Here is an 18,445-nt window from a genome sequence, read left to right on the forward strand (position 1 = left end):
AAGGCAAGCATTCCGTGTGCTTTCTTGACTACCTTGTACCTTGGTGTTGCCACCTTCAAAGATCTGTGGACCTGCACGCCCAAATCGCTCTGACTTTCTATATTCCTAAGAGTTTTACCATTTACGATATATTTCCCCTCTATGTTAGACATACCAAAATGCATTACCTCACATTTGTCCGGATTAATCTCCATTTGTCATTTCTCTGCCCAAGTCTCCAACCTATTATTACGGGCCAGGGTTTAGAGAACACCAAAATATATCATGGAGTTCACCTGACCCACAACTTTGAATAGATTTTGGTTATGGGGAGCACAATGGCCCACTTTACAGGTGTGATGCAACAGAGAGCTAAAGTAGTTTTAAACAAAAACAATGTTTATTCTATGAATCCAGTTAACATTTTATAAACACACAGCGAACATTTTATCAACTATCAACACAAATACCCCCCCCCCCCCCAACAAAGATACAGTACTCTATGGTTACCCTTAGTAACTTTCCTAACAACATACATAAGCCAAACACCCTTTTTTCCTACAAAAACAGTACGTTTGCATTCCTTACAGAAATAGGCATTACTTTGAAATTATCAAGTGATCTGGAGACATTCTTTAGCATGCAGAGAGAGAGAGAGACCAAAATACACCTTCTTGGTTTGGTTGCAGCTCCCCAACTGAAAACTGAAAGTAAAACTCAGAGCCACACAGCAGCTTTCAGCTCAAAACAAAAGTAAAAAGCAGAGCCCAGCCCAGCTCCACCCACACAATTACAACACTGCAGCCACTTGAGAAGGCAAACATTTCTTAAAGTGATATTCCCATGACACCTCCCCCCAAGAAAAAAAAATAAACCATCAACTTTAAGATGGTTTCATTTTTCATCTTTTCACTTTCTTTTAAACAACATTGACAGCAAATATACTTTTTGGTTTAACAAAACAAAACACGCAAGCATTTAATAATAACATAGTCCATTTTAGTTCTTCCTGCAAATGGAATCCCTCATGATTGACAGTCTCTTTGGACAAGAAGACCTCTGCACGATCCATCATTTCTCTATGCCTCGGCATTTCTCTTTAAGGTCAGATACCTTTGTTTAATCCGATCACAGCCCCTTATAATTCTCCAACATGGGAGCATTGGTTAACACAGCCTTCGGGCCATCAAATGCCTGTTGACACTCCGCTGTCCACTGAAATTTTCTATGCTTCTTTAGCAAGTCCGTCAGTGGAGCGACCACACTGCTAAAATTCGGCACAAATTTCCGATAAAATCCACACATGCCAAGAAATCGCATTATTTCCCTTTGCGTCGAGGGTATTGGGAACTCCCCAATAACTTTTGTTTTCACATCCCGTGGGACCATTCAACCCTGTCCGATTGTATGGCCAAGGAAAATGACTTGGGCTTTTCCAAATTCACTTTTGGCTAGGTTTACCACCAAACCCGTCTCCTGAAGTCGATCGAATAACTCCATCAGATGCTTCAAATGTTCTTTCCATGTCTGACTAAAAATTACCAGATTGTCGATGTATACCGCACAATTAGGTAATCCTGAATTGACTTTGTTAGTTAACCGTTGAAATGTGGCTGGGGCATTTTTCATGCCAAATGGCAAAACTTTGAATTGGTATATATCATGTGGAGTCACAAAAGCTGAAATCTCCTTCGCCATTTCAGATAAAGGTACCTGCCAGTAACCTTTAAGTAAATCCAATTTGGAAATAAAAGCTGATAGTCCCACCTTCTCAATGCAATCCCCCAAGTGTGGGATAGGATAAGTGTCCATTCTTGTAACTGCATTAACCTTTCTACAGTCCACACACAACCGTTGGATACCATCCAGTTTTGGTACCATCACTATGCGTGAGCTCCATTGGCTGCAACCCTGTTCAATTATGCAAGTTTTAAGCATACTCTCAATTTCTTTGTTAACCTGTGCCAATTTTAAAGGGTTAAGTCGATATGGATGTTGTTTAATTGGAACAGCATTTCCCACATCTACATCATGTATAGCCATTTTAGTACTTCCCAACTTATCTCCACAAACTTGCCCATATGATATCAATAATTCTTTCAGGTCAGTTCGTTTTTCCTCTGGAAGGTAACTCAACAATTTATCCCAATTTTTAAAAACATCCTCATTTTCCAATTTAATTTGGGGTAAGTCAAATTCAGAGTCATCTGGATTTGGTTTCGTCACTTTGAGTTAGAATCATTAAAACCTCCTCCTTTTGCTCTCCTCTTTCAAAGTACCTATTAAGCATATTCACATGACACACTCGGTGAGTCTTCCTTCTATCTGGCGGCTCTTACCACATAATTCACCTAATTTAATTTCCTTTCAATCTGATACGGTCCACAAAACCTTGCTTTTAAAGGTTCACCTACAACTGGTAACAATACTAAAACTTTATCTCCACTGGCAAAACTATGAACTTTTGCTTTCTTGTCCACTACCCGTTTCATCACAAGTTGTGCAACTTTTAAATGTTGTCTAGCCAATTCCCCTGCTCTATTTAATCGTTCCCTAAAATTTGACACGTAATCCAATAATGTAAGTTCCGACTGCTCACTCACCAATTTTTCCTTCATCAATTTAAGTGGTCCTCTTACCTCATGACCAAAAAAATAGTTCAAAAGGACTGAATTTGGTTGACTCATTAGGTGCATCCCTAATTGCAAACAGTACGAACAGAATTCCTTCATCCCAATCCTCTGGATAATCTTGAGATAAGACCTCAACATTGTCTTTAATGTCTGATGCCACCTTTCTAACGCTCCCTGTGATTCTGGATGGTATGCAGTTGATTTAAATTGTTTTATTCCTAAACTATCCATAACTTCTTTGAATAACCTTGAGGTAAAATTTGATCCTTGATTTCTGTGGGTAGTCCATATCTAGTAAAGAATTTAAGTAACTCCTCCACAATCTTTCTAGCTGTAATATTGCATACTGGCATGGCCTCTGGAAACCTAGTAGACACATCCATTATAGTCAAAAGATATTGATTCCCACTTTTTGTATTAGGAAGCGGTCCTACGCAATCAATTAATACGCTTGTAAAAGGTTCCTCAAATGCTGGAATGGGTATTAAGGGCACTAGTTTTATCACCGCTTGAGGTTTCCCTATCACTTGACATTTGTGACATTATTGACAAAATTTAACTACATCTTTATGTAGTCCAGGCCAATAAAAATGTTTTTGGATTTTAGCTTGAGTTTTCCTTACTCCCAAATGACTTCCCACTGGTACCTCATGTGCAACTCGCAACACCTCCTTTCTATACCCTACCGGCAATACTACTTGATAAACGTCTGCCCACATTTCATCCGCCTGCATATGAAAAGGTCTCCATTTTCTCATCAAGACATAATTTTTACAGAAATAACATTCTGGTATACACTCAGATTCCCCTTCTGTGTATGCTTTCTGATACATCCGTTTTATTTCTATATCTTTCTGTTGTAATTCCGCCACTTTTCCTGAACTAAAAATATCCGCCTCATCCTCCACCTGTTCCTGTTCTTTTCTAACCATCTGATCAAAAATTGTTTCTGATAACTGAACTGCAACTTTATCTTCTCTCTTTGATTTCTCCTCTTGTCTTAACCTGTGACTTTGCGACCTTGTTCCTACACAATCCGGAAAAATCCCAGGATATTCATCCTTCAACACTTAAATTGTCTGATTTTCCGCTGGCTTATCAACCACTGTAGGCATCACTCCCACCTGCGATCCAGCTCTATCATTACCCAAGATAAACAGTATTACTGAACAAGATAGTTTCTCTATTACTCTTACTACCACTTCACCACTCTTCACTGGACATTCCAACCTTACCGTATATAATGGAACACTACTCTTCTCACCCTGAATTCCACATATTACCACCTTTTCTGGCAATATTCCTCCCAAACCACATAACTCCTCATCTCTTACCATCAAAGATTGACTAGCTCCCGTATCTCTTAAAATTGTGACTTCTTTACCTACTCCTCCTGGTACACATGCGTAAAATTTACCCACACACGTAAATTCTTTAAAGAGATCTGGCACCTTCTTATCAATCACCTCTTGGTCAGCCTGTACAATCTTTTGCACCTCCTTCGCTTCACTTGGACTTTCCTTTACCACTTTAACAAACCCCTCTTATCCTGTTTTACCACATCAGCCTTCCCAGTGCTTTTCTTCAACCACCAACACTGTGACTTTACATGGCCTAGTTTATGGATTGGGAACTTGTTTTAGAATTCAGCAAAGGACGATCAAGAAATATGTAAGAGGAAATTGTGGAATTCATTGGTGGTCATCTTTCAAAATTCTATAGATTCTGGAATGGTTCCTGCAGATTGGAAGGTGGTAAATGTAACCCCAATATTTAAGGAGGGAGAGAGAAAACGGGGAACCACAGACCCATTAGCCTGACATCAGTAGGAGGGAAAATGGTACAATCTATTGTACAGGATGTGATAACATACAAATTAGGGGACGTCCGGTGATGGCGAGTGGGATGCAACTGCACACTGGAGGGCTCCCGCTCGGGAATAGGAATTTTGGGGTTTTAACGCCCGGTCCCGGGGGCAGCGGAGGCTGAAAAGGCTGTAAGGAGGCACAGGGAGGAGAAATGTCCAAGTTTGGGAGAAAAACGGCCGTGAAAAAGGGGGTTAATGAAAGTCCACCAGGGAGTGAAAAAGTCAGCGCAGGAACTGTAAGGAAAGCGGAGGCTGGAGCACCAGGGGAGGCAGCATCGCTCAAAGCAGAAGAAATGACCAAGGTGATGGCTGTGGAACTTGAAAAACAGTTCACAAAACACGATGAAGAAGGAGATGGGGGCGGTATTAAAACTGCTGGTGGAGGAGGTGATTGCCCCGGTGAGGGCGGCGGTATCAAGCGCAGTGGCGGAGGTGCGGGAGCAAGGTCAGGCACTGAAGGAAGTGGAAGAGGCATTATCGCAGCACAGTGATCAACTCACCTCGATGGGGAAGGAGTTGCGGAAGGTGACAGAGACCAACAAGGGTCTGCGTGCCAAAATGGAAGACCTGGAAAACAGATCCAGGCGACAGAATCTGAGGATTGTGGATCTGCCTGAAGGGGTGGAAGGCCCGAGGCCGACGGAGTATTTTGCCACGATGTTGGCGGAGCTATTGGGGGAGGGGGCCGATCCCTCCCGATATGAGCTGGATCGGGCTCATCGGTCATGGAGGCCTATACCAAAGGCGAGTGAGCCGCCAAGAGTAGTAACTCTGTACTTCCGTAGGTATAGCATGAAGGAGAAAGTCCTGTGCTGGGCAAAGCAGAAGCGGGCAGTGCAGTGGGCTGGAGCTAGTATACGCATATACCAGTACTTTACGGTGGAGCTGGCGAGGAGGCGGGCTGCCTTCAGCCGGGTAAAGAAGGCACTGTACGTCAGCAAGGTGCAGTGCGGCATAGTATATCCAGCTAAGTTAAGGGTGAGCTACGAAGTTGGGGGGAAGGAATCGAGGTTGGGGGAGGAGTTTACAAGAGGAATTGAGTGGAGGAATCTAGGAGGGGGTGGGGGGGGGTGGGGGGGGGGCGTGTCTACAATTCATGGGTGTCATTCACAGTACTCTTTCGGGGATTGGATGACGTTGAATATTAGGTATTAGGGGGGTGGGTTGGGGGTGGACTGTATATGTCAATGGTGACCATAGCCGATTCCTGATTCCTTTTTCTTTTTTTCCACCTTGGGAGGGTTTGTTTTATTTGATGCTGATATTGTCAGGTGGGTCGTTGTTTGGGGGTTGGTGGGACGATGGGATCGTTGTTGTTGATAAGGGGATTGACATTGTATTCATTACCGTTTACTGTTTGTTGGTGGGGCGTAAATTCTGAAGAAAATGTGAAAATGGAAATTTAAAATATTTTTTAAAAAACATACGAATTAGGAGCAGGGGTAGGCCACTCGGCCCCTCGAGCCTGCTGCACCATTCAATAAGTTCCCGGCTGATCTGATTGTCAGCTCAACCCCACATTCCCGCTGACCCCCCCCCGATAACCTTTCACCCCCTTGCTTATCAAGAATCTATCCAGCTCCGCATAAAAAATATTCACACACTCTGCTTCCACTGCCCTTTGAGGAAGAGAGTTCCAAAGACTCGCGACCCTCAGAGAAAAAAGTTCTCCTCTGCCTTAAATGGACAAGTTATTACTTTTAAAGTGACTCCAATTTCTAGATTCTCCCAGAGGAAATAACCTTTCCACGTCCACCCTGTCGAGGCCCCTCACAGTTGGTTCAATCAAATCATCCGATTTCCATCGGAAACAAGCCCAGTCTGTCCAATCAATCCTCACAGAGCCATGCAGTTTTAAAACACAGAATAAGGCCCTTCGGCACATCGCATGCGCACTGGCCATCAAACACCTAACTATTCTAATCCCCTTTTCTAGCACTTGGCCTTGTATGCTTTGCCATCTTCTTAAAAGTTGAGGGTTCCTGTCTCTACCACCCTACTACCAGTGAGTTCCAGGTTCCAACCACCCTCTGGGTGAAAGGTTTTTCCTCACATCTCCTCGAAACCTCCTGCCCATTCCCTTAAATCTATGCCCCCTCTTTATTGACCCTTCCATTAAGGGGAAAAGTACCTTCCTATGCACCATATCTATGTCCCTCATAATTTTAGACATCTCAATCAAGTCCCTCCTCAGCTTTCTCTGCTCCAGTGAAAACAACCCCAGCCTACCCAGTCCCTTTTGATAGCTGAAATAATCCAGCCCAGGCAACATCCTGGTGAATCTCCTCTGCGCCCTCCCCTGTGCAATCACTTCCTTTCTGTAGTGTGGCGACCAGAACTGCACACAGTACTCCAGCTGGGGGCCAAACAAGCATTTTATACAGCTCCAGCATTACCTCCCCGCTCTTCGATTCAATGCATTAGTTAATAAAGGCAAGAATCCCGTAAGACTTCTGAAACCACCTTATCCACCTGTCCTGCTGTCTTCAGAGATCTGAGAACCTGCACACCAAGTCCCTTTGCTCTTCTGTACTTCCCAGGGTTCAACCATTCATTGTGTATTCCCTTACCTTGTTAGTCCTCCCAAAGCGCAATACCTCACACTTTTCAGGGTTAAGTTCCGTTTGCCCCTCTTCTGCCGATCGAACCAGCCCGTCTATGTCATCCTGTTATCTAAGGCCTTGCATCTCACTATTTACCACACCACCAATTTTTGTGATATTACTTATCATACCTCCTAGATTCACATCCAAATCATCAATGTGCACGACAAACAACAAGGGATTCGGCACCGATCCCAGCGGAACACCACTGGACACAGGCTTCCGGACACAAAAACAACCATCACCCTCTGCCTCCAAGCCACTTTTGGATCCAGTTTGCCAAATTGCTCTGGATCGCATGGGCTTTTCGCCTCACTAAAGTCCATGTAGACTACATCAACCGCACTACCCTCATCTACTCACCGCGTCACTTCCTCACAAAAATTCAATCAAGCTTGTAAGGCATGGGCCGGGATTCTCCCCTACCCGGTGGGGCGGGGGGTCCCGGCGGGATGGATTGGCGGGAACCACTCTGGCGTCGGGCTGCCCCAAATTTCTCCGCACCTTTAGGAGCCAAGCACTCACCTTGAGGGGCTGGGCCCGTGCCGGAGTGGTTGGCGCGCCGCCGGCCGGCGGGAAAGGCCTTTGGCGCCACGTCAGTCAGGGCCGAAGGGACTGCGCCAGCCGGCGGAAGTCCGCACATGCGCGGGAGCGTCAGCGGCTGCTGACCTCATCCCCGTGCATGCGCAGGGGGGGGTGTCACTTCTGCATCGGCCACCGTGGCCGAGGCGGAAGGAAAAGAGTGCCCCCACGGCACAGGCCCGCCCGAGGATCGGTGGGCCCCGATGGTGGGCCAGGCCACCGTGGGGACAACCCCCGGGGCCAGATCACCCCATGCCCCCCCCCCCCCCCCCCCCCAGGACCCCAGAGCCCGCCCGCACTGCCTGTAAGGTAGGTGGTTTGATTCACGCCGGCGGGACTGGCATGACAGCAGCGGGACTTCGGCCCATTACGGGCCGGAGAATCACTGGTGGGGTCTGCCGACCGGCGCGGCGCGATTCCCACCCCCGCCAAATTTTCGGTGCTGGAGAATTCGGTGGCCGGCGGAGGCGGGATTCACGCCGCCCCCCCGGCGATTCTCCAACCCGGCGGGGGGTCGGAGAATCCCGCCCATGATCTCCCTTTGCCAAAACCAAACTGACGATCCTTGATTAATCCTCACCTCTCCAAGTGGAGATTAATTCTGTCCCTCAGAATTGTTTCCAGTAGTTTTCCTCCCACTGAAGTTAGACACACTGGCCTGTAATTCCTGGTTTGTCCCTACTTCTCTTCATGATTAATGACACCACATTAGCTGTCCTCCAATCCTCTGGCACTTCGCTGTGGCCAGAGAAGATTTGAACATTTTTTTCACAGCCGCTGCAATCTCCTTCCTTGCCTCCCACAGTAACCTGGAATACATCTCATCTGGCCTTGAGGGTTTATCCACTTTTAGACACGTTAAAACTGTTAATACCTCCTCCCTGTCATTGTTAAGTCGTTCAAGTAAATCACAATGTGCCCCTCTCATTTCTATACCTGCACCCTTCTTCTCCTTCGTGAAGACAGATGCAATCTACTCATTTAAAACCTCACCTATATCTTCCGGTTCCACACACACATTGCCACGTTGGTCCCTAATGGGCCCTACTCTTATCCTGGTGAAGCTCCTATCCCTAATATACTTAGAAAACATCTTTGGATTTTCCTTTATTTTATCTGCCGGTGCTTTTTCATTCCCCCTATTCGCTCTCCTAATTTCTTTCTTAAGTCACCCCCTGCACTTTCTATAGATTTCCCGAGGGCTTCCGCTGTATTGAGCCTTCGGTATCTGCCATAAGCCTCCTTTTGTTTCCTTATCCAACCCTGGATATATACCCCTTGATATCCAGGGTTCTCTGGACTTGTTGCTCCCACCCCTCACTATCACGGGAACATGTTGGCCCTGTACTCTCTCTATTTCCTTTTTGAATGAATCCCACAGCTCCGATGTGGATTTTCCTAAAAGTAGCTGCTCCTAGGGGCTGGTTTAGCACACTGGGCTAAATCGCTGGCTTTTAAAGCAAACCAAGGCAGGCCAGCAGCACGGTTCAATTCCCGTACCAGCCTCCCTGAACAGACGCCGGAATGTGGCGACTAGGGGCTTTTCACAGTAACTTCATTGAAGCCTACTTGTGACAATAAGTGATTTTCATTTTATTTCAGTTAACTTTGGACAGAACCTGTCATATTATATTAAAATTGCCCTCCCCCAATTCAAAAACTTAATTTTATAGAATCCCTGCAGCGCAGAAGGAGACCAATCGGCTCATCACGTCTGCACCGACCCTCTGAAAGAGCAATCCACCAATCACACTCCCCTGCCCTACCCCAAAATCACCTTAACCTTACCTATAAACATCCCTGGACACTAAAGATCAATTTAACATGGCCAATCCACCTAACCTGCACATCTTTGGACAGTGCGAGGAAACCGGAGCACCCAGAGGAAATACACATGGACACGGGGAGAATGGACAAACTCCACACAGACAATCACCCAGCGTCGTAATCAAACCCAGGTCCCTGGTGTTGTGAAGCAGCAGTGTTACCCCGTGTGTCACTATGTCGCACCCTCATTAGGCCAGCTTTCAATTCCAAGGATGAGCCTAGTAAACCTTCTCTGAACTGCTTCCAACGCATTTACATAATTCCTCTCTTTGTTTTCCAACTAAGGAGCAATTTAGCGTGGCCAATCCACTTACCTGCACATCTCTGGGTTGTGAGAATGATATCTATGCAGACACGGGGAGAATGTGCAAACTCCACACGGACAGTGACCCAGAGCCGGGATCAAACCCGGGTCCTCGTCGCCATGAGGCAGCAGTGCTAACCATACATTATTCCTTAAATGAGAGCAATACTGTACAGTGCTCCAGATGTGGTCTCACCAATGTCCTGTATAACTGAAGCATAACCTCCCTACTTTTGTATTCAATTCCCCTCACAATAAACAATAACATTCTATTAGCTTTCCTAATTACTTGCTGTACCTGTATACTCGCCTTTTGTGATTCATGCTCTTGGACACCCAGATCCTTCTGAGTCTCAGAGCTCTGCAATCTCTCACCATTTAGATAATAAGCTTTTTTATTCTTCCTGCCAAAATGATCCATTTCACATTTTCCCACATTCTCCATTTGCCAGATCTTTTCCCACTCACTTACCCTATCCATGTCACTTTGTAGTCTCCTTATGTCCTCTTCACAACTTATCTTTGTATTGTTGGAATTTAGGAGCAGGATTTGGTCATTCAGCCCATCGAGCATGCTCCGCCATTGTAATGGACTCTGCCTGGAGACAGCAGTAGACAATGTTCAAAGTCCTCAATTGACATGCGTCTCTCCCCGGTAAGAGGTTTAAAACAGCCATTTAGATGAGAACCAAATGTTCATAAGTTCAATAGATACAGGAGCAGGATTAGGCCATTTGGCCCATCGAGTCTGCTCTGCAATTCCATCATGGCTGATCTCATCCTGGCCTTAACTCCACTGTCCTGCCCATTCTCCATAATCCTTCAACCCATTACCGATTAAAAATCTAACTCCTCCTTAAATTTACTCATTGTCCCAACATCCACCACATTCTGGGGTAGCGAATCCCACAGATTTATAACCCTTTGGGAGAAGTAGTTTCCCCTCATCGCCACTTTAAATTTGCTGCCTCTTATCCGAAGACTATGACCTCTCATTCTGGAATGCCCCACAAGAGGAAGCATCTGCTCCACGTCTACTTCATCCACACCTTTTATCATCTTGTATACCTCATTTTAATCTCCCCTCATTCTTCTTAACTGTTCAAACTCGCTTCATACGACAAACCCCTCATCTCTGGAATCAATCCAGTGAGCCTCCTCTCAAATGTAAATGGCTTATGGAAGAGAAACAGATCATAGACGATTGGGAAAAGTCCATGAGATATACATGTGTTAATGTTTAGACAAGGAAGTTGATTGGAGCCGAATACACAGAAAGCGTAATCAAAGAACAAAAACGGGATCATTCATCAGACCCGGAGAGGAAGTTAACATCGAGCAGTCTCAGAGAGAAAGACAGGCAGGTTCCAGCCACACAGCCCGGAGACCACGTTTCCAGCCAAACAAGTTTCTAATCTTAGAGCCAAGGCAGTGCAGAAAACCTTCATAATGACAGTTTGAAATATCTTCAATGGACCAGAGAAAGACATTCTTCCAGACTTGAGGATCATCCCTGTATTGTGTGGCAACTATAGCTGGTAATTTAATTTGGATGTTGTTTGGGAACAGGGGAAGTCTTACAGAGTTCAGGTATTGTGGATATATTTTGTAACTAATATTGTGTAAGGGGCTGGTTCAGCACAGTGGGTTAAACAGCTGGCTTGTAATGCAGAACAAGACCAGCAGCGCGGGTTCAATTCCCGTGTCGGACTCCCTGTATGTGGCAACTCGGGGTTTTCACAGTAACTTCATTGAAGCCTACTTGTGTCAATAAGTAATTATTATTATTAACCAGACGTGCATTCGATATAAAGTGTGGGCATTTAGTAATTCATACATCTGAATTGCGTGAGAGTGGAGTCATCCTCTGTGTGTGTATTTATCTTTTCGTTACTTTAATAAATAGTCTGTAATAATTTTTACATGACGACTGGGCTATTTATTCTCGCTGGGGTTTTATTTGTCCATTCAATGTAATTTCAATAATTGGAACATTTCCGACAAGCAATTGTCGGTTTTACATCAAGGATGTGTTTGGGGGCGATGTTGAAGTCCCCGCGACCGAGAGGGTTTTGTAGCTGCCGACAAATGAGGGGATAAAGCCGTATGGGAGGCAAAACAGAAAGAGTTAGGCAGTTGGACAGAGTTTGGCGTGTGTTCAGAGGTCCCAGATAGGGGTCAGCCAGCATCGTCACATCAATGGATCTGAGCAGAAAAGGTCCAACCGGATGGAACTTATAAGTCCAAGGCGAGGTTAATTGTTCTGAGATTTGAAAGAGATAAAGAGGTCAGAGTGGACTCACCCACAGTGGGAAAGGTCATTTTGAAATTTCCTTGGCCCTTTTCGCGACATTTTCTCAGGAATGTAAGTCAAGAAACATTAAGCTGCGATTGTGCTGGGATTACCTCCAGGGGGCAGTGTTTCTGCAACCTCCCAAGAAGGTGCCAAGTTGAATAGGTCAACGGCACGGCGGCACAGTGGTTACCCCTGTTGTCTCACAGCTCCAGGGACGCGGTATAAATTCTGGCCTCGGGTTACTTTCAGTGTGGAGTTTGCACGTTCTCCCCATGTCTGCTTGGGTTTCCTCAGGGTGCTCTTTCAAGGGCTGGTGTAGACTCAGTGGGCCGAATGGCCTCCTTCTGCACTGTAAATTCTGTGAATTGGATTGGTTGGGCACGCAGACAAGGCCGGATACAAGTCTGATGTCTTTGAGCTGAGTTCTGTAATGAAACATTCAAAGATCGGGGACACATAATAGGTGAACAAAACATTAAAAAATACAAGATGGAGAAATGTCTGCTGAAATTTCCACCTATGGGTGAGCTGAAGAATATCAAATGGATTTCTTTAGTGATGCCTCTCACTCGCATGAGTGTCCAAATATTTCTCTTGCTAGATTTAAAGTTTGATGATATTCAGCTCCCTTGAATCGACTGAGTGTCAGATCTTTTAATATTTATTCCTCTTTTATTCAAATAAGGATATACATAACAATATACAATCAATCAATAACAAAATAAACATAATAAATTAGGAGGATTGTGAGATTTTTTTCTTATTTCCATTAAACTTTTCCCTTTTGCCCTCCCACTTATCCCATCTCATCTACCCCCCTCCCTTCACCCACTGACAACAAAGAGATATGTAACTAGAGAGAAGAAACGCTTCCAACTCATCCAGAATGCCCCATCTGAGCAACAAAAGACAAACTTAATGTAATGTTCTCAAAGTTCGGGGATTTCACAAGATCTACTAACCATGTTGATATTTTTGGCTAATCTTCTGACTTCCAAACTGAGAGCAGATGAACGGCCTCGCTCCTGTGTGAATGCGCTGGTGTGACTTCAGGCTGGATAAATTAGCGAATACCTTCTCACAGAGAGCAGGTGAACGGCTTCTCCCCAGTGTGAATGCGCTGGTGTCTCCGAAGGCCGGATAACTCAGTAAATCCCTTCCCACACTGAGAGCAGATGAACGGCTTCTCCCCAGTGTGAACTCGCTGGTGACTCTGCAGGTTAGACAATCTGGTGAATCCCTTCCCACACTGAGAGCAGATGAACGGCTTCTCCCCAGTGTGAACTCGCTGGTGACTCTGCAGGTTAGACAATCTGGTGAATCCCTTCCCACACTGAGAGCAGATGAATGGCCTCTCCCCAGTGTGAACTCGCTGGTGTGACTGCAGGCTGGATAAATGAGTAAATCCCTTCCGACACTGAGAGCAGATGAACGGCTTCTCCCCAGTGTGAACTCGCTGGTGACTCTGCAGGTTGTTTAACCGAGTGAATCCCTTCCCACACTGAGAGCAGATGAATGGCCTCTCCCCAGTGTGAACTCGCTGATGTGACTTCAGGTTGGATAAATCAGTGAATCCCTTCCCACACTGAGGGCAGGTGTACGGCCTCTCCCCAGTGTGAACCCGCTGGTGTGTCTGCAAGCTGGATAACTGAGTGAATCCCTTCCCACATTGAGAACAGATGAGTGGCCTCTCTCTATTGTGCACTCGCTGGTGTGTCTGCAGGATGGATGAATGACTGAATCCTTTCCCACACTGAGAGCAGGTGAACGGCTTCTCCGCAGTGTGAACTCGCTGGTGTCTCTGCAGGGTGGATGACTGAGTGAATCCCTTCCCACACACAGAGCAGGTGAATGGCTTCTCCCCAGTGTGAACTCGCTGGTGTGATTTCAGGTTGGATAAATGAATGAATCCCTTCCCACACACAGAGCAGGTGAACGGCCTCTCCCCAGTGTGAATACGTCGATGAATTTCCAGTACAGATGGAGCTATGAATCCCTTCCCACAGTCCCCACATTTCCATGGTTTCTCCATGTTGTGTGTCTCCTCGTGTCTCTCCAGTCGGACAATCAGTTGAAGCCTTGTCCACACACAGAACACGTGTACGGTCTCTCCCCACTGTGAATGATGTGATGTTTTTTCAGGCTGTGTAACTAGTTAAAGCTCTTTCCGCAGTTGGTGCTCTGGAACACTCTCACTCGGGTGTGTGTGTCTCGGTGCTTTTCCAGTCACACTGCTGTTTCAAATCTTTTGAGGCTGTCAGATTTGGCAAACATTTCTCCTTTTGCTTCAAATGCTAATGGTATTCAAATCCCCAGGAATCGAGTGACTCTGTCGGTTCAAGACGTGACTTTTGGGATTTCTGTCTGTAATTCCTCCTCTTTGAATATCCTGTGAAAATAATTCAGAAAAGAGATCGCAGTCAGTACAGGATAGACATTCAGAACTGATAATATTAGTTTCTGTGGAACATTCTTTCCTCTCTCATTCGCCAAAAGCTGTAAATCTCCATCCCACACACCCTCCCTCCATTGTCATTCCGCTGTATCTAATATTCACCCTTCCAATTATCCTGAGGATGTTGATGAAGGCTGATTGACAGATTAATGCTCAACGCGTCTTGTCCTGGACACAGAGATCATAACAGGTGCAGTCGGCCATTCGGCCCATCAATTTTGCTCAACCATTCAATGAGCTCAATGACCAATCTACCACAGCACCATTTCCCCACAGTATCCCCCATATCCCTTGATGGCATCAATATGTTGAAACCTATTTAACTCGTTCCAGAAAATATTTGAGGACTGAGGCTCCACAGTCCTCAGAGGTAGAGAATTCCAAAGCTCCACTACAGCCTCAAGTGATGAATGTAGTACTCATCTTAGCTTTCTCTCCATTTTCCTGCCTGTTCCCCATAGCCCTCCACTCCCTCGTCAATCAGAAATTTGTCCAACTCATCCTTGAACAGATGTACTGGCCCCCAGACTCCACTAGTTCCTGTGGAAGAGAGATCTGAGGGAAGAATGACTGGAAACATATAATGTAACTACAATGCAATATTATTGACTAGAAATAATAATGAATGTACTTTGGCACAGAACTATCAATAATATATCGAATCTGTACCATATAACAGTAGACACATCTCTGATAATAATTTACTGTCCCTTAAATGTGAGCCATCTCCTGGGGAAAGCAGCCCTTTAATTGTGAACATTGGGAAAGAGACCATCCTTTTAGCCAAATAAATGTGTCAAGCTGAGGGAGCAAAGGATGTCAATGTCTTTGAGAGAGAGAGAGAGACCTGGGCCAAGCTTTGCAGAGTCTGCACCCTCCCTGGATTCACTTCCTTTCCCTTCAGTTGCTGCAAGTCACCAATTGAAGGTCAGAATGAGAAAAGAAATGGAAAGGGGGAGAAATGAAAGTGTTTTACTCACAGATGTCGGGAGACAGGAGGAAGTTTCAGTCTGCGTGAAGCCCAATCTTCATTCGCACAAAGCCCGCGCTCTGATTGGCTGGAGGACAGGAGTCCTTCCGGTCGTCTGCGTTTCCCATTGGTCAATAGCTCAGCAGGCACATCAGGGGCGGGCTCCCTTCCGCACATGCGCAGCTACTCCTCCCCCTCAGACATTCGCAGTATTGGGCGGCGGAGGTCACCGAGCAGCTTCTCGCTCTGGCCGGAGCCGTCAGCGGGTTGCCTGGAAACCTTGTCTCGAGGAGGTTCGCGGGGAGAGGGGGGGGAACAATGGGTGGGCGCGCTCCACGGGCCTGCGCATTGGACCGCGTGGTGACGTCACCGCAGAGCAGACTGATTCGTATTGGCTGATTCAAGCAGGACTCCACTCACTTTGAAGGTGACAAGGGTGGTCTGAGGGCCAAAGAATATTCCAGAGAAACTGGAATGCTCTGCTCTGAATTTCTATCCTGCACTGACAGTGATGATTTTTGCAAACTCCTTTTACAGAATATTAGAAGGTGAGGATTTACAGAAGAAATCTCAAACCAATTGTCATGTCAACATCTGACAGAGTTAGTCGATTGATCGGGACCTGAATATCATCGGCCTTTCAATCTGGAAAGAGAAATGTTTCCCGTTCTGTTTGCTTCAGAAGATTTTAAACGTCAGTGTGACTGGAAAAGCACCGGGACACGCCCACACCCGAGTGAGAGTGTTCCAGAGCGCTGACTGTGGAAAGAGCTTTAACCAGTTACACAGCCTGAAAAACATCACACCATTCACAGCGGGGAGAGACCGTACACGTGTTCTGTGTGTGGACGAAGCTTCAACTGATTGTCCGGCCTGGAGAGAGCAAAGATACCAGCACCATGGAGAAACGGTGGAAATGTGGGGAATGTGGGAAGGGATTCAAATATCCGTCTGAGCTGGAAATTCATCAACGCAGTCACACCGGGAAGAGACCATTCACCTGCTCTCAGTGTGGGAAGGGATTCACTCAGTTATCCAGCCTGCAGACACACCAGCGAGTTCACACCGGGGAGAGGCCGTTCACCTGCTCTGTGTGTGGGAAGGGATTCACTCAGTCATCCAACCTGCTGAGACACCATGTCACGCACACCAATGAGAGACCCTTTAAATGCTCTGACTGCGGGAGGTGCTTCAGAAGGTCTCAGGTATTGATGGAACACCAGCGCATTCACACTGAGGAGAGACCGTTCAGCTGCTCTCTCTGCACAAAGAGATTTAGAACCTCATCCAACCTGCGGAAACACCAGCGGGTTCACACTGGGGAGAAGCCGTTCACCTGCACAGTGTGTGGTCAGCAACTCGCTCATTTATCCACTCTGCTGAGACACAAAGTCACTCACACCAATGAGAGACCCTTTAAATGCTCTGACTGTGGGAGTGGTTTCAAAAGCTCTCAGGAACTGATGATCCACCAGCGCATTCACACTGAGGAGAGACCGTTCAGCTGCTCTCACTGCACAAAGAGGTTTAGAACGTCATCCAAACTGCGGGAACACCAGCGGATTCACACTGGCGAGAGACCGTTCATCTGCTCCGTGTGTGGCCAACGATTCGCTCAGTTAACTGGCCTGCTGCAACACAATGTGATGCACATCAATGGGAGACCCTTTAAATGCTCCGACTGTGGGAGTTCCTTCAAAAGCTCTCAGGGATTGATGGAACACCAGCGCATTCACACTGAGGAGAGACCGTTCAGCTGCTCCCACTGCACAAAGAGGTTTAGAAAGTCATCCACATTGCGAGTACACCAGCGAGTTCACACCGGGGAGAGGCCATTTACCTGCCCTGAGTGTGGGAAGGGATTCACTCAGTCATCCAGCATGGTGAGACACCGGCGATTCCACAGGTGGTGACAGGGGTTGGAGTCTGCTGTTATTGCTGCTGTTAACCACATCCAGGACTGAACCATGTTTATTCTGACACTTGGTGAAGTGGGAGGGCCGGAGGGTTTCTTTCTGCTGGACTGGCCGATCTCACAACTTTGCTTCCAGTGGGCTGTTGCTCTTTGAGCCTGGGAGAGAACATTTCCACTGAAATGATCCACAAAAGCTGATGAAGGACATTTATTTAATCCTGAATAGTAAATAGTGTTTCCTGCCCCCATCCCGTCCACCTAACTATAGACCGATCTAAAATAAATACAGAAAGAACTGGAAAAACGCAGCAGGTCTGGCAGCATCTGTGGAGAGACAAACAGAGTTAACGTTTCATGTCCAATGTAACTCGACTTCAGAACTAAAGAGAGGGAGAAATGTGATGGGTTTGATGCTGGTGAGAAAGGGGAAGGGTCAGGTAGAACAAAAGGGAAAGTCAGGGATTGGTTAGAGGGTGGGTGAGATTAAAAATGTCCTGGAACAAAAGGCAAAGGGAGAGGTAATGGTTGTGGTAAAGAAACAAAGCATTGGTCCAGAGTAAGTGTTAATGGCAGAATAAAGGACAGCTCCGTCTGGAAGCAAAAAACATGAAAACAAGATGCAGACTGACACTCAGTAAAAAAACAAATCAAAATGGAGAGAGTTCATGGTGTGAAGTTGATGAACTCAATGTTGAGTCCAGAAGGCTGTAAAGTGCCTCATGGGAAGATGAGGGGCTGTTCATCCAGCTTGAGTTGGGCTTCTCCGGAACATTGCAGCAGGCCGAGGACAGAAATGTGAGCCTGAGAGCAAGGTGGTGAATTCTAATGGCAGCAAGCGGAAGATCAGGGTCATGCTTGTGGACTGAGCGGTGGTGTTCCACAAAGAGGGCAGGGAACAGGCTGAATTAAAGAGAAACCATTTGGGTGCAGAACATTTTTTTTGTTTTATTTTTTTTCCAATTATGGACAATTGAGTTGTGACCAATCCACCTCCGGCACGGTTGCACACTGGTT

General features: G+C 46.2%; 1 protein-coding gene across 2 annotated transcripts; it reads right to left on the minus strand.

Moving 5' to 3' along the window:
* Positions 1-11,717: 11,717 nt before the first annotated feature.
* LOC140422522 (uncharacterized) lies at positions 11,718-15,794 on the minus strand. Of its 2 annotated transcripts, XR_011947506.1 has the most exons (3): positions 15,527-15,794; positions 13,054-14,480; positions 11,718-12,516 (listed from the first exon to the last, which is right to left on the minus strand). XR_011947506.1 is itself a non-coding variant. In XM_072507541.1 (2 exons), exon 2 carries the CDS (start codon positions 14,121-14,123, stop codon positions 13,170-13,172), a length of 954 nt encoding a protein of 317 aa, XP_072363642.1. In that variant the 5' UTR covers positions 14,124-14,480; positions 15,527-15,794; the 3' UTR covers positions 11,718-13,169. The 2 variants fall into 2 exon arrangements, 1 of the variants encoding a protein (XP_072363642.1); XM_072507541.1 differs by having other exon boundaries at positions 11,718-14,480.
* Positions 15,795-18,445: the final 2,651 nt, after the last annotated feature.

The sequence above is a fragment of the Scyliorhinus torazame genome, chromosome 5 (assembly GCF_047496885.1).
Source record: "Scyliorhinus torazame isolate Kashiwa2021f chromosome 5, sScyTor2.1, whole genome shotgun sequence".
NCBI classification, from domain to species: Eukaryota; Metazoa; Chordata; class Chondrichthyes; order Carcharhiniformes; family Scyliorhinidae; genus Scyliorhinus; species Scyliorhinus torazame.

Excerpts from the sequence above, each read along its gene's own strand:
- LOC140422522 (XM_072507541.1), bottom strand. The coding sequence starts at position 14,123 with ATGGAGAAACCATGGAAATGTGGGGACTGTGGGAAGGGATTCATAGCT.